General features: G+C 46.0%; 1 protein-coding gene across 1 annotated transcript in view; it reads left to right on the top strand.

Annotated features, from left to right (window-relative positions):
* Window positions 1-16,151, top strand: part of srek1ip1 (SREK1-interacting protein 1) — a 64,710-nt gene that overhangs the window by 8,872 nt on the left and 39,687 nt on the right. The window contains exons 2-3 of the mRNA XM_085971257.1: window positions 1,291-1,338; window positions 6,877-7,020. Of these exons, the coding sequence (XP_085827383.1) occupies window positions 1,291-1,338; window positions 6,877-7,020 (192 nt within the window). The remainder of the gene's footprint in view (window positions 1-1,290; window positions 1,339-6,876; window positions 7,021-16,151) is intronic.

Raw genomic sequence — 16,151 nt, forward strand, 5'->3', positions numbered from 1 at the left:
TGCATTTTTTTTTCCAAATATGCTTGGAACTGTTGGGTCTACAAATACTCTTTTCCTTATTGTTGATGAATTAGTGAGTAAATAAACTGCAAGGTGTGCTTAATCAGGAAGATTCCAGGTCTGTGTTGTTATCTAATCTCTGCCAGACCTCTTGGGGGTAGCACAATTGGCATTGTCTTCTCTGGCTAAGGAAGTTACAATTTGACCACAGTTCTCACTCCCAGTTATATGCCCCAGTGATGTATGTAGATGTTGGGTAACGATACGCCATTGTGATGACCTCTATAATTGAATAAACACTGACATTCACTTAACTTTTGGAGAAGTCATACACTTTTTGTCTCTGGCAAGTCAGTGTATATGATAACTTTGTACAATTTATTTGCTTTTGCCATATAAAATCCAATCACTTGCATACAAATAGTAATTTTATTTCTTAAGAAAGAGAGCTTACGGTAGATTTATGTCACCCAGTATTCTTGCTGAAATTAAGTTTTTTTGAATCTTGGCAATTCTGAGTGTGTAGGTACTTTCATGATCAGAACTTGTCACTGTAGGCATTTTTTAAGCATAATACTGCACATGTGAAAGATTATAGTTTTTGCCTTTCAAGTTTGGTTATATCTGGAGAGACCATTGAGAGTTGTGTAACAGTAACACAGTGATAGTGGTATTGGGAGCAAATTGAGATGATTAATTAAGATCATCACAATCTCCCAATAGCTCAGTGAGTTTATCCAGTGAATAGCTGAACCGCACAGATAAAGAAGATCCCAGGTTTGATGCCCAGCTTCTGCTGTTAGCCAGGGATGCTGCAGTTGGTCTTGGCACCAGTGGATAAGAGAGGGGAATAGCAACTATTGTTCCCACTCTTGATTACTAAACAGTGATCCCTGTTAAAAGTGCAAGTTGGTGGATGTCATATGAGGACAGGGTAAGGCTCAGCTGTGATGCTCCCCTTACTCTGTCGAATAGGGTAGTGACATTCACAATGTGTGAAGAATGACTACCAGAGGGCCACCACCAGCCATGAAGCCCTACCACAGCAAGGAGTCAACATCTTCAGGAGCAAAGGGAAAAAAACTGATGAGAGAAACAGTATCGTGCAAGAAATGTCATGGCACAACATTAAGTACAGCTTAATTACAATTTGTCCTATAGCATATTAATATCAGTATGCTAAATAAACTAAATGACAATACTGAAAAAGGAGTCTAAATATACAATGTGACGTTTATGTTCCAGAAAGGTTACTATATATCAGTTCTAATTTTAAATATTTTATTTCAGGCCCAAATAAAGACAATATCCGAGCAGGATGCAAGAAGTGTGGCTATCGTAAGTAGCGAACAGTAGAAATTCTTAGACATCACTATTCACAGAGCGAGGACTCTTTGCTAGCTAAAGTTCTTCTGACCAACAGTAATAATCCAGTGTTTCACCGTCCCTGTGTTACGTTTTATTGGGTTATTCTGATATTTTACTTGCTTGTATTATAATTGTGATTTTTTTTTCCGAAGGGAACAAATAATTTTCTACTGATTGTAACAATCACAAGCAAAGGTTTGCTGCTTATGAAAAACAATTAACATTCTAGTTCTCTGCAATTGGAATTATATAGTATGTAGAGGATTTGTTACAGCTTAGTTTAGCTTTTGTCTAAATCCACCTTGTTGGGTTTTATTTTTATGCACAAATTATATTTCCATAAACATACCAAATTTAGAGCCTTGCAGTTGTAAGTACTGCTGAACCAGACAGCCCAAGACAAAATACCAAATACTGACTGTGTTTGTACTTGAGCTGGATTTAGATAATATATGGAGACATATTTTGTACAGGTAATATAGTAACATCATGAGTATTTGGCATAACTTTTATTAAAGGAGATCTGTAACTTTAACTGCAGCAAAATATGGCAGGAATTGAGTGTTAAAATACAACTTCTGGTCAATTTACAGCAAAACTTGTATGAATGCTGTAGTAAAAGACATTATCAATAAAGATATTGACTCTCTGAATAAAATGGGCATTTGCTACACTATACCCAAAAGCAACATTTTCTTTCAATAAAACTACCTTTTGTACAGCTACAAAGAAATCCTTTACATTGAATGTTTTACTTCTGGAATTATTAGCCTCTTAAAAATTCCCAGAATGCAATTTGGTGCAACTTAAATGAACTTTTCAGATGTATTTGAACTCCCTCCCTAAATCCTTTTGTCTTGCTACACCTCTCTGCCCCTCAAGAGTCTCCTTAAAACCTAATTCTTCAACAGCACCATCAGCTATCTCCCTTGAACTCCTTCAAACCTTCCTACTCTGGCCCAATCCCTGTTGTTAAGTGTCTTAGAAGGTTTTGCTATGTTTAAGGTGCTATTTAAATGCAGTTTGTTATTCAGGAAGGGACAGAAGGTATGGAGTAAAAAGTAAAGTACTAAAAAGGGAAAAAACAGGAACTAAGTGTTACAAAACATATTTGAAAGTTCTTTATCTGAATGAACGTAGCATTCGTAACAAAATGAATGAGTTAACGGCACAAATAACGACATATGGGTATGATCTTGTGGCCATTACAGAAACATGGCTGCAGGGTGACCATGACTGGGAATTAAACATACCAGGTTATTTAAAAATCAGGAAGGACAGGCAGGCAGGAAGGGAGAGGAGGTGGGGTGGCTATGTTAATAAAGGAAGGAATCACTATAATACAGAGAAATGATATTGGGTCAAAGGAGCAGGATAGTGAAACAGTTTGGGTGGAGATAAGGAATAATAAGGGGACAAAAACACTAGTGGGTGTAGTCTATAGGCCTCCGAACAGTTGCAACTCTGTTGGACGGAGTATTAATCAGGAAATAGTTGAGGCTTGTAATAAGGGAACAGCTATAATTATGGGGGATTTTAATTATCATATTAACTGGACAAATCAAATTGGGCAGAGCAGCCTTGAGGATGAGTTCATTGAGTGTATTAGGGATGGGTTTCTTGAGCAGTATGTAACTGAACCGACCAGGGGGCAAGCAACCTTAGATTTGGTCCTGTGTAATGAGACAGGATTAATTAAAAATGTCCTAGTAAAGGACCCCCTTGGAATGAGTGACCATAACATGGTTGAGTTCCATATTCAATTAGAGGGTGAGAAGGTTGGATCTCAAACAAGCGTGCTGAGCTTGAATAAAGGAGACTATGAAGGTATGAGAGCGGAATTGATTAGAGTGGACTGGGGAAATAGATTAAAGGGTAAGACGGTACATGATCAGTGGTGTACATTTAAGGAGTTATTTTACAACTTCCAAAAAAAATATATTCCACTGAGGGAAAAAAGGGTGTAAAAGAAAAGATAGCCATCCGTGGCTAAGTAAAGTAATTAAGGATAGTATCCGACTAAAAACAAGGGCATATAAGGTAGCCAAATCTAGTGGGAGGATGGAAGATTGGGAAGTCTTTAAAAGACAGCAAAAAATAACTAAAAGATTGATTAAGAAAGGGAAGAAAGATTATGAAAGTAAATTAGCAAAAAATATAAAAACAGACAGTAAAAGTTTCTATAGTTATATAAAAAGAAAAAGGGTGGCTAAAGTAAATGTTGGTCCCTTAGAGGATGAGACCGGGAAATTAATGGTGGGAAACATGGAGATGGCAAAAACACTGAACAATTATTTTGGATCAGTCTTTACAGTAGAGGACACTAAGAATATCCCAACACTGGACAAACAGGGGGCTCTAGGGGGGGAGGAACTAAATACGATTAAAATCACTAAGGAAGTGGTACTTGGTAAAATAATGGGACTCCAGGCGGATAAATCCCCTGGACCTGATGGCTTGCATCCTAGGGTCTTGAGGGAAGTAGCGGTAGGGATTGTGGATGCATTGGTAATAATTTTCCAAAACTCACTGGACTCAGCAAAGGTCCCGGCAGATTGGAAAACTGCTAATGTAACACCCTTATTTAAAAAGGGTAGTAGGCAGAAGGCTGGAAACTATAGACCTGTTAGCCTAACATCTGTGGTTGGTAAAATGTTAGAGTCCATTATTAAGGAGACAGTAACGGGACATTTGGATAAACATAATCTAATAGGGCAAACTCAGCATGGTTTCATGAAGGGGAAGTCATGTTTAACAAATTTGCTGGAGTTTTTTGAGGAAGTAACATACAGGGTGGATAAAGGGGAACCAGTGGACGTGGTGTATTTAGACTTCCAAAAGGCATTTGACAAGGTGCCACACAAGATTATTGCTCAAGATAAAAAATCACGGGATTGGGGGTAATATTCTGGCGTGGGTGGAGGATTGGCTCTCTAACAGAAAGCAGAGAGTTGGGATAAATGGTTCGTTCTCAGATTGGCAACCAGTAACTAGTGGTGTTCCGCAGGGGTCAGTGCTGGGTCCCCAACTCTTTACAATCTATATTAACGATTTGGAGGAGGGGACCGAGTGTAACATATCAAAGTTTGCAGATGATACAAAGATGGGACAGAAAGTAGTGAGTGAGGAGGACATAAAAAACCTGCAAAGGGACATAGACAGGCTAAGTAAGTGGGCAGAGATTTGGCAGATGGAATACAATACTGGAAAGTGTGAGGTTATGCACTTTGTCAGGAAAAATCATAGAGCAAGTTATTATCTTAATGGCAAGAAACTGGAAAGTACTGTAGTACAAAGGGATCTGGGGGTCCTGGTGCACGAAACTCAAAAAGTTAGTATGCAGGTGCAGCAAGTGATCAAGAAGGCCAATGGAATGTTGGCTTTTATTGCTAGGGGGATGGAATATAAAAACAGGGAGGTATTGCTGCAGTTGTACAAGGTATTGGTGAGACCGCACCTGGAATACTGCATACAGTTTTGGTGTCCATACTTAAGAAAAGACATACTTGCTCTCGAGTCAGTACAAAGAAGGTTCACTCGGTTAATCCCGGGGATGAGGGGGTGGTCATATGAGGAGAGGTTGAGTAGATTGAGACTCTACTCATTGGAGTTCAGAAGAATGAGAGGCGATCTTATTGAAACATATAAGATTGTGAAGGGGCTTGATCGGGTGGATGCGGTGAGGATGTTCCCAATGATGGGTGAAACTAGAACTAGGGGGCATAATCTTAAAATAAGGGGCTGCTCTTTCAAAACTGAGATGAGGAGAAACGTCTTCACTCAGAGGGTGGTAGGTTTGTGGAATTTGCTGCCCCAGAAAGCTGTGGAAGCGACATCATTAAATAAATTTAAAACAGAAATAGATAGTTTCCTAGAAGTAAAGGGAATTAAGGGTTACGGGGAGCGGGCAGGAAATTGGACATGAGTCTAGGTTCGGAATGGTCATGGCCCTGTGGGTAGTGGAGTGGGCCCAGGGGCCGTGTAGCCTGGTTCTGCTCCTACTGTGTTCTAATTCTGTGTTAGATTTCAGGAGATGGTTTTATTCCTGTTCCTGGCTGGGGTGGAGATCGCCTTTACAGAAGGTAAGTACTGTAGAAAATATAGGGACAGAGTGATCTCCTGGAAGAATTTCGATCGCCTAGATGGGTTGGAGAGGAATTTCCCAGATTTTTTTCTCCCAAATTGGCCATTGGGTCTTTATCTGGTTTTTCGCCTCTCCCGGGAGATCACATGGGTTCGGGTGGATGCAGAGTGATAGAAGATTTGAGGTTAGGATCAGATCAGCCATGATCTTATTGAATGGTGGAGCAGGCTCGAGGGGCCGATTGGCCTACTCCTGCTCCTATTTCTTATGTTCTTATTTAGTCAGAGGGAGATGAGGGGTAAGGTGGAGGGAGGGGGAAAAGAGTAGTAGAGAAGGGACAAAAGGAAAAAGGAGGGATGCGGGAGGGAAGGGGAATAGGGGAGAGAGGAGGGAAGGGGCGAGCGAGGGATTTTTTTATCTCTACCTGAGAGGGCAGATGGGGCCTCGGTGTCATAGAAGCATAGAATCTCACAGCTCAGAAAGAGGCCATTCGGCCCTTTACGCTTGTGCCGACTCTTTGGAAGAGCTGTCCAATTTAGTCCCACACCCCAGCTTTTTCCCCATAACACTGCAAATTAGTCCTCTTCAAGGACATGTCCAGTTGCCTTTTAAAAGTTCCTAAAGAATCTGATTCCACCACCCTTTCAGGTAGTGCGTTCCAGATCTTAACACTCTCTGAAATTTCTCCTCATTTCCCCTCTAGTTCTTTTGCCAATTATTTTAAGTCTATGACCTCTGGTTACCAACCCACAGAGGAAACAGTTTCTCCCTACTTGCTCTGTCAAAACCCCTCATAATTTTGAATACCTCTATTGGGTCTTCCATTAACCTTCTCTGCTTTACAAGTTGCTGCAGTGCATCCTGTGGATAGTACACACTGTAGCTACGGTGCACTGGTGGTGGAGCGGGTGGATGTTTAGGCTGGTGGATCAGGTGCCAATCAAGCAGACTGCTTTGTCCTGCATGATGTTGAGCTTTTTGAGTGTTGCAGTGCATTCATCCAGGCAAGTGGAAAGTATTCCACGACACTCCCATCTTGGACCTCTTAGATGGAGATAATTTGGGGAGCTGGGAGGTGAGCCACTTGGCATAATATAACTAGCCTCTGACCTGCTTTAGTAGCCACGGCATTTATGTGGCTGGAACTGTTGAGTTTCGGTTAATGGTGACCACAGGATATTGATGATGGGAGACTTGGCGATGGTAATGCCGAGTGTTCAACTCTTTCTTGTTGGAGATGGTCCTGGCATTTATGTAGCGCAAATGTTGCCACTTATCAGCCTCGCCTGGATGTTGTTCAAGTTTTGCTGCATGCGGACATGGACTGCTTCATTATCTGATGAATTGCAAATGGAGCGGCACACTATGCTAGTGGTTACCAGATATCAAGTTAGTTATATGATAAACTTTTGTTATGATTCCAGCTGGCCATCTGACCTTTGAATGTCGAAATTTTGTCCGTGTGGACCCTCAAAAAGATATTGTTCTAGATGTCAGTAGTACCAGCAGCGAGGACACCGAGGAGGAAGAGGAGCTTCAGCAGCTGCAGGATATTATTAGCAAAAAAGGTACGATATTTCACTTCATAATGTGAGTAAAAAATCTGATTTGTAGTTTGCCCATGATTTTTTTTATTATTCAATTTCATTATATGGGTGTCGCTGACATGGCTGGCATTTATTGCCCATCTATAGTTGCCCTGGTGGTGGTTTAATACAACTGAATGGCTTGCTTGGCCACTTCAGAGGGCAGTTAAGAGTAAATCATGTTGGTGTGGGCTGGAGTCACGCATAGGCCAGACCGGGTAAGGACAGCAGGTTTCCATCCCTAAAGGACATTGGTGAACCAGTATCAGAAGTACTGTTAATCTAATTTGAGAAGCAAGAAGTACTACTGCTGATATAGAAAATGTGTTTGTGCACAGGAAAGCCAACAGCGTGTGCAAAATGTAACTATTAATGTACTTTCAAGAAAATAACATAGAAGTCAGATTAATGAAAATGAACAAGGAAGAATATTAATTCAATACTAGAATGTTTTACACCAGTAAGGAATGGTCATTCATGTAACCAGCAAAATCTGGATTGTCAGAAGATTGCAAATTATCATGAAGAGAAAGAAATCTTGGTAAACAAAGTTCTAATGAGTTACTTAAGGGAGCAGGGTATGAAACAGATTTAGGGCCTTCGAAACAGGACGATAAATTAATGATTTGAAATAGCGGAATTTGAATTAAAATGTTCTGAATAAGAAGGTATCAATGAGAGTTGATAAAACGTAAGCTATTGTGGTGAAGAATTCAGTAGTTGGATATCACAAAGTGCAAGATATGGGAGGCCACTTGGCCCATTTTGCCCATCCTTCCACTAAACACTATGGTATCCCCATCACGTTATCTACAAAGACTACAAAAATAGTTAGTTATGGGGCACCTCATCTATATATTATTAAATAATAAAAGGATAGCCAAAGGAAGGGTGGGGCCAATTAAGGACTAAGAAGGAGATCATCTTGTGGAAGCAGAGGGCATGGCTGAGGTACTAAATGAGTACTTTGCATCTGTCTTCACAAAACAAGAGGATGCTGCCAATGTCACAGTAAAAGAGGAGGTAGCAGAGAAATTGGATTGGATAATAATGGATAAAGAGGAGGTATTTAAAAGGTTGGCAGCGCTCAAAGTAGAAAAGTCATCCGGTCCGGATGAGATGTATCCTAGATTCCTAAGGGGTACAAATACTGGCAGCTTTAGCCACAATCTTTCAATCCTCCTTGGATATGAGAGTGGTGCCAGAGGACTGGAGGATTGCAAATGTAACACCCCAGTTCAAAAAGGGGGAAAGGAATATACTAGAGGCTAATCATTAATGGTGGGGAAACATTTAGAGACACTAATTGGAACAAAATTAATTGTTACTTGGAAAAACATGGGTTAATAAATGCAAGCCAGCATGGATTTGTTAAAGGCAAATTGTTTCTGACAAACTTGATTGAATTCTTGGATGAAGTAATGGAGAGGGTTGATGAGGGTCGTGCAATTGATGTGTATATGGACTTTCAAAAGGCGTTTGATGAAGTACCACATATTAGACTTGTTAGCAAAATTTAAGACTGTGGGATTAAAGGGACCGCGGCAGCGTGGATACGAAATTGGCTAATGGATACAAAGCAGAGCGTAGTGGTGAACGTTTACTTTCCAGTGTGGAGGGAAGTATACAGTGGTGTTCCCCAGGGGTCAGTATTAGGACTACAGCTCTTTTTGATTTTATATATATATATTGACCTGGACTAGGTATACAGAGCATAATTTCAAAGTTTTCATATGACACAAAACTCTGAAGTGTAGTAAACAGTGAGGAGGATAGTAGCAGACTTCAGGAGGACAAAGACACACTGATGAAATGGGCAGACACACAGCAGATTAAATTGAATGCAGAGAAGTGTAAAATGATGCATTTTGGAAGGAAACATGAGGAGAGGCAATATAAACTGAAAGGGGTGCAGGACAGAGAGACATGGGGATTTACATACACAAATCTTTGAAGGTGGCAGGACAAGTTGATAAAGCTGTTTTTTTTTTTAAAAGCATATGGGATCCTTGGCTTTATAAATGGAGGCATAGAGTATGCAAAACCAAGGAAGTTATGCTAAATCTTTATAAATCACATTGTGGTAAACCACTGTTTGTATTCCACTGTGTACATGCCTGTACATGTCTCGGCTGACTCCTCCCATGAGTCCAGGTATAAAGGTGACTGCTCCACAGTCCCTCTGTATTCTGGACCGGTCGACCACTCGAGGCACACCTTCATTCTCTTGTTAATAAAAGCCTGTTAATTACTCGCTTAATCTCAGTCTTTTGAGTTATTGATAGCGCATCAATTTTATTAACAAGATTTTTATAATGGAGAAGATCCTCACACCAGCATGCCTGGACTTAGATCATCGGGAGGCGGACTCATCCACCAAGTTTACTCACTGGCTTAGGTGTTTTGAAAAATTTCTGATCGCCTCCACTGAAACGGTCAAATCGGACGAGGACAAACTGGATGTCCTGACCTCCAAAGTGAACCACCGAGTGTACTCGGTCATCCAGGACGCGACCTCGTACGCGGATGCTATCAAGCTCCTCAAGGACCAGTACACGCGCCCAGTGAACGAGGTGTACGCTAGGCACCTCCTGGGGAGTCGTAAACAACAACCTGGGGAATCGACCGAGGAATACCTTCAGGCACTGTCTGTGCTTGGCCGGGCCTGTGGTTGTAAGGATGTAAAGGCCGCCGTGTACACAGAGGAACTTATCCGGGACGCTTTTGTAGCGGGCCACAGGTCCAATTACACCCGACAGCGACTGTTGGAGCAGAGTGACCTCGATCTCAACAAGGCCTTTGAACTCGCACTATCATTGGACGCAGCCTACCGGGGCATGGACGCCTACTCCTCTGCACCGTGGACGCCGCGGGGAACGACAGCCTGGGACACGGTAGGACCGTCTCATAGCGCCGTGCCACCCCAGCCACATCCCAGCAACGGCCCAACTACCGCAGCAGTGTCCCAAGGCCAGACAGCAGTGCCCCAAGGCCAGAAATGCTACTTCTGTGGCCAGGCCAAACGCCCCAGAGCGCGCTGCCCGGCGAAAAATGCGATCTGCTCGGGCTGCGGGAAGAAAGGACACTACGCCAGCGTCTGCAGGGCCAAAGCCACCCCGAACCCCAGCAGCGCCGCGTGCGGGCCGCCATCTTGGGCCTCCCCAGCCATGTGCGAACCACCGGAACAGCAGCCATTTTGGACGCCTCCAGCCACATGGGGATCATGGACGCCGCCATCTTGGACGACAGCCGGGACGCAGCAGGCCCCCAACACCGCCTCATCTGATACCCGCAGCGACACACCGACCCCTACGCTGGCCTCCGTTACGCTGGACCAAGCGAGACCGCACCAGCTGGCCCGGTCCACAATGGACATTAAGGTAAATGATCACGAAACAATCTGCCTTTTTGACTCTGGGAGCGCGGAGAGCTTCATCCACCCCGACACGGTGCGGCGTTGCTGTCTCCCAGTCCTGCCTGCGCACCAGCGGATTTCTATGGTCTCTGAGTCCCAGTCGGCGGACATTGGTGGCTACTGCGTGGTGACACTCGTAGTAGACGGGACTGTGTACGATAATTTTAAACTTCTGGTCCTGCTCCACCTCTACGCTGCCGTTCTACTGGGGTTAGATTTTCAGTGCCACCTTAAAAGTGTTACGATGGCGTACGGTGGACCCCTCCCCCCACTCACAGTCCGCAGCCAGCAGCTTCCAAATTGCCCGCCGCGCACCAGGTGCAACCTCTCCACACTCAGAGTCACCCCCCCCCCCAACTGTTTGCTAACCTCACCCCCGACTGTAAGCCCATCGCCACAAAGAGCAGGCGATACAGTGCCGGGGACAGGGTTTTCATTAAAACCGAAGTGGAGCGGCTCCTGAAGGAGGGGATTATTGAGGGCAGCACCAGCCCCTGGCGAGCCCAGGTTGTGGTCGTTAAGACCGGCGAGAAGCAGCGCCTGGTCATCGACTACAGCCAGACAATAAATCGCTACACCCTGCTGGACGCTTACCCACTCCCCCGTATAGCTGATATGGTCAACCAGATCGCGCAGTACCGCGTCTTCTCGACCATTGACCTGAAATCAGCGTACCACCAGCTCCCTATCCGCCCTGAGGACCGCCAGTATACTGCCTTTGAGGCAAACGGCCACCTCTATCACTTCCTTAGGGTTCCCTTTGGTGTCACCAACGGGGTCTCCGTCTTCCAAATGGAGATGGACCGGATGGTCAATCAAAATGCGTTGCAGGCCACCTTCCCATATCTGGACAATGTGACCATCTGCAGCCATGACTTGCAGGACCATGACGCAAACCTCGAAAAATTCCTCTGCACCGCCAAACTCCTGAACCTGACGTATAACAAGGAGAAGTGCATATTCCGCACAACCCGCCTCGCCATCCTTGGCTGTGTTGTGGAACACGGAGTCATCGATCCCGACCCCGACCGGATGCGTCCCCTTATGGAACTCCCACTGCCTCAAGGCCCTGAAGAGGTGCCTAGGGTTTTTCTCTTATTACGCCCAGTGGGTTCCCTACTATGCGGACAAGGCCCGTCCGCTGATCAAGTCCACCTCTTTTCCCGTGACGGCAGAGGCCCGCTTAGCCTTCCACCGTATCAAGGAAGACATTGCCAAAGCCACCATGCACGCAGTGGACGAATCCATCCCCTTCCAGGTGGAAAGCGACGCGTCCGACTTTGCCCTGGCCGCTACCCTCAATCATGCGGGGAGACCCGTGGCCTTCTTTTCACGAGCCCTCCAGGGCCCGGAGACCAGACACTCCGCCGTTGAGAAGGAGGCCCAGGCTATTGTGGAGGCTGTGTGTCATTGGAGGCACTACCTGGCCGGAAAACGATTTACCCTGCTCACTGACCAGCGTTCAGTTGCGTTTATGTTTAACAACAAGCAGAGGGGCAAAATCAAAAACTACAAGATCTTGAGGTGGAGAATCGAACTTTCCACCTACAATTACGAGATCTTGTACCGGCCCGGGAAGCTCAATGAACTCCCGGATGTTCTATCGCGTGGCACCTGCGCCAGCGCGCAGATCGATAGACTGCGGGCCCTCCACAATGATCTCTGCCACCCGGGGGTCACCAGGTTCTTCCACTTCATCAAGGCCCGCAACCTGCCTTACTCCATTGAGGAGGTCAGGACCATGACCAGGAACTGCCAAGTCTGCGCTGAGTGCAAACCGCACTTTTATAGACCAGACAGGGCTCACCTGATAAAAGCCACTCGCCCCTTCGAGCGCCTGAGCGTTGATTTTAAAGGGCCTCTCCCCTCCTCCGACCGCAATGTGTACTTCCTCAACATTATTGATGAGTACTCCCGTTTCCCGTTCGCCATCCCCTGCCCGGACATGACCAGTGCCACGGTCATTAAATGTCTGAACGACCTCTTCACCCTGTTCGGTTTCCCCAGCTATATCCATAGCGACCGGGGCTCATCGTTTATGAGCGACGAACTCCGTCAGTACCTGCTCGCTAGGGGTATTGCCACAAGCAGGACCACCAGTTACAACCCCCAGGGGAATGGACAGGTGGAAAGAGAGAATGCGACAGTTTGGAAGGCCGCCCTGCTAGCCTTAAAGTCTAGGGGCCTTCCGACCTCCCGCTGGCAGGATGTGCTCCCCGATGCGCTCCACTCTATTTGGTCTCTGTACTGCCACTAACGCCACCCCTCATGAGAAAATGTTTGTCTTCCCAAGGAAGTCCACATCGGGGACATCGCTACCGCCATGGCTGACGTCCCCAGGGCCGGTCCTACTGAGAAGACACGTGAGGACCCATAAACCGGACCCCCTGGTCGAAAGGGTCGACCTCCTCCACGCCAACCCCCAGTATGCTTACATTGCGTACCCGGACGGGCGGGAGGACACAGTCTCTATACGAGACCTCGCACCCTCGGGGGCCCCAGTAACCCACTACCACCCCCCCCCCCCCCACGACCCGATATCCAGCCCCAGCAGACGGCGGGCCTGGGCCCTGCGACCCCGCTCGACACCTACGAGGACTACACACCAGTGCCCCAGCCTACGCGGGACTCGACGCCGGAAGCTTCGCTACCCCTGCCGTCGCCACGTCGATCACAGCGGCAGACAAGACCTCCGGAGAGACTCCAATACACTAACTTTTAATACACTTCACCCCGTTGGACTCATTTTTAAACAAGGGGTGAATGTGGTAAACCACTGTTTGTATTCCACTGTGTACATGCCTGTACATGTCTCGGCTGACTCCGCCCACGAGTCCAGGTATAAAGGTGACTGCTCCACAGTCCCTCTGTATTCTGGACCGGTCGACCACTCGAGGCACACCTTCATTCCCTTGTTAATAAAAGCCTGTTAATTACTCGCTTAATCTCAGTCTTTTGAGTTATTGATAGCGCATCACTGATAAGCTGGAGTATTGTCCTCCATAGAGCAGAGAATGTTAAGGGGAGATTTAATACAGGTATTCAAAATTGAGGGTTTTTTGGGAGGAACTGTTTCCACTGGCAGGAGGGTTGGTAATCAGAGAACACATTTTCAAGGTATAGTAACTGGCAAAAAAAAGAAGGGAGATGAGGATTTCTTTCACTCAGGAATTGTTTTGATCTCGAATGCGCTGCCTAAAAGGGTGATGGAAGCAGAATCAATAGTAACTTTCAAGAGGGAATTGGATGAATACTTGAAAAGGAGAAATTTGCAGGGCTATGGGGAAAGAGCAGGTGAGTGGGACTAATTGGAATGCTCTTTCAAAGAGCTGGCACAGACACGATGGGCTGAATGGCCTCCTGTGCTGTACAATTCTATGATCTGGATAGAGTAGTTGATGCGATTCAAAAATAAATTATACTAAGGCTACAAATTATTAATGATATTGACAGCTCAATGAGTATGTATGACAGTCCTCTGCTATTTTAACTTAAATGTTAATTTGTATTAACCTAGTCTCTAAGACCTGGATCATCCTGGTCACTTTACTCTGAACCATTTCTAGAGCAGCTAAATCCCTTTTTTGAGTCAGGGTGATCACATTTTTAAATTTTTTTAATTTATTCTTTCACGGGAAGTGGGCGTTGCTGGAAAGGCCAGCATTTATTGCCCATCCCTAATTGCCCTTGAGAAGGTGCTGAGCTGCCACCTTGAACCGCTGCAGTCCATATGGTGAAGGTACTCCCACAGTGCTGTTAGGTAGGGAGGTCTAGGATTTTGATGATGAAGGAACAGCGACATATTTCCAAGTCAGGATGGTGTGCGACTTGGAGGGAAACTTGCAGATGGTGGTGTTCCCATGCGGCTGCTGACCTTGCCCTTCTAAATGGTAGCGGTTGCAGGTTTGGGAAGTGCTGTCAAAGACATCTTGGCTGGTTGCTGCAGTGCATCTTGTAGATGGTACACACTGCGGCCACATTGCACTGGCGGTGGAGGAAATTAATGTTTAAGGTGGTGGCTGGGTTGCCGGTCAAGCTTTGTCCTGGATGGCTTCTTGAGTGTTGTAGCTGCACTTATCTTGGCAAGTGGAGAGTATTACATCACAATTCTGACTTGTGCTTTGTAGATGGTGGAATGGCTTTGTGGAGTCAGGAGGTGAGACAATCACCGCAGAATATCCAGCCTCTGACCTGCTCTTATTGCCACAGTATTTATGTAGCTGGTCCAGTTGAGTTTCTAGACAATGGTGACACCCAGGATGTTGATGGGGGATTTGGCGATGGTAATGTCATTGAATGTCAAAGGGTGGTGGTTAGACTCTCTCTTGTTGGAGATGGTCATTGCCTGCCACTTGTGTGGCGCGAATGTTACTTGCCACTTATCAGCCCAAGCCTGAATGTCGTCCAGGTCTTGTTGCATGCGGGCATGGACTGCTTCATTATCTGAGGAGTTGCGAATGGAAACACTGTGCAGTCATTAGCGAACATCCCCACTTCTGACCTTATGATGGAGAGAAGATCATTGATGAAGCAGCTGAAGATGGTTGGGCCTAGGACACTGCCCTGAGGAACTCCTGCAGTGATGTCCTGGGGCTGACATGAGTGGCCTGCAACAACCACAATCATCTTCCTTTGTGCTAGGTATGACTCCAGCCAGTGGAGCGTTTTCCCCTGATGCCCATTGACTTCAATTTTACTCGGGCTCCTTGATGCCACACTCGGTCAAGTGCTGCCTTGATGTCAAGGGCAGTCACTCTCGCATCACCTCTGGAATTCAGCTTGTTTGTCCATGTTTGGGCAAAGACTATGATGAGGTCTGGAGCTAAATGGTCCTGGCAGAACCGAAACTGAGCATTGGTGAGCAGGTTATTGGTGAGTAAGTGCCGCTTGATAGTGTGGTGTATGTAACCGTTCCACCTTTAAGAGAACTATTTTAAGAGTTGCACTACTTTATCTTGGCTGCTGTATACTGTAATACCGGTGGTGACCACACCGGTATATAAGTGCTGTGTAATGATTTATTGGGCAGTTCAGCCCTGACCTTCGACTAGTAAAGACCTGTTAAAATTTACTCTTGTGGTCTGTGTAGTAATTCTCATTATAACACACAGACTTAACAGTGGCGACGAGTACGATCTTACCCTGCGGCAGAGATACATCCAAGGCAGTTTAACGGGCGTTGAGAGGAGGCATCCGCCCTCATCATCCTGCTGAGAAAAGACGCGGGTTTGAAGAGCAAAGGAAGAATTCTGACACGAAGCCTTCCATCAGCAACAGGCAGTGAGCATCCCTTCTATCACGGTGGTGGGTAAGCCGATCAGCGACGAGCAGCAGGTCGGCCACGTTGGCTGTGAAGTAGGGGAGGGAAAAATGGAGGATATAAGGGCGGAGAACTCGACCACGGCCGGAGAAAAGAGCCGGACAGAAGTCGGGGCCAGAGGCGCTGAGACTGGGGCAGCGTAAGGCACGGGAGCCGCGGTGAATGCAAACGCAGCCGGTGTAAAAGACCGGGCTGCAAGCGGGCTGGGAGACGCAACAGCGTCGAGAGAGAGCTCGACCGCGACCGGGGAAAAAGGCCGGGCAGCTACCGAGGCCGCGAGGCGCAGCGACCGGGACAGCGTAAGGCGCGGGAGAAAATTTAAAAAAACGCGGAGAACTCAGCCGCAGCCGGGGGAAAGGGGGGCTGGGAGGCACGATT

The sequence above is a fragment of the Somniosus microcephalus genome, chromosome 2 (genome assembly GCF_052327205.1).
Source record: "Somniosus microcephalus isolate GS21.2 chromosome 2, FLI_Smic_1.0, whole genome shotgun sequence".
NCBI classification, from domain to species: domain Eukaryota; kingdom Metazoa; phylum Chordata; class Chondrichthyes; order Squaliformes; family Somniosidae; genus Somniosus; species Somniosus microcephalus.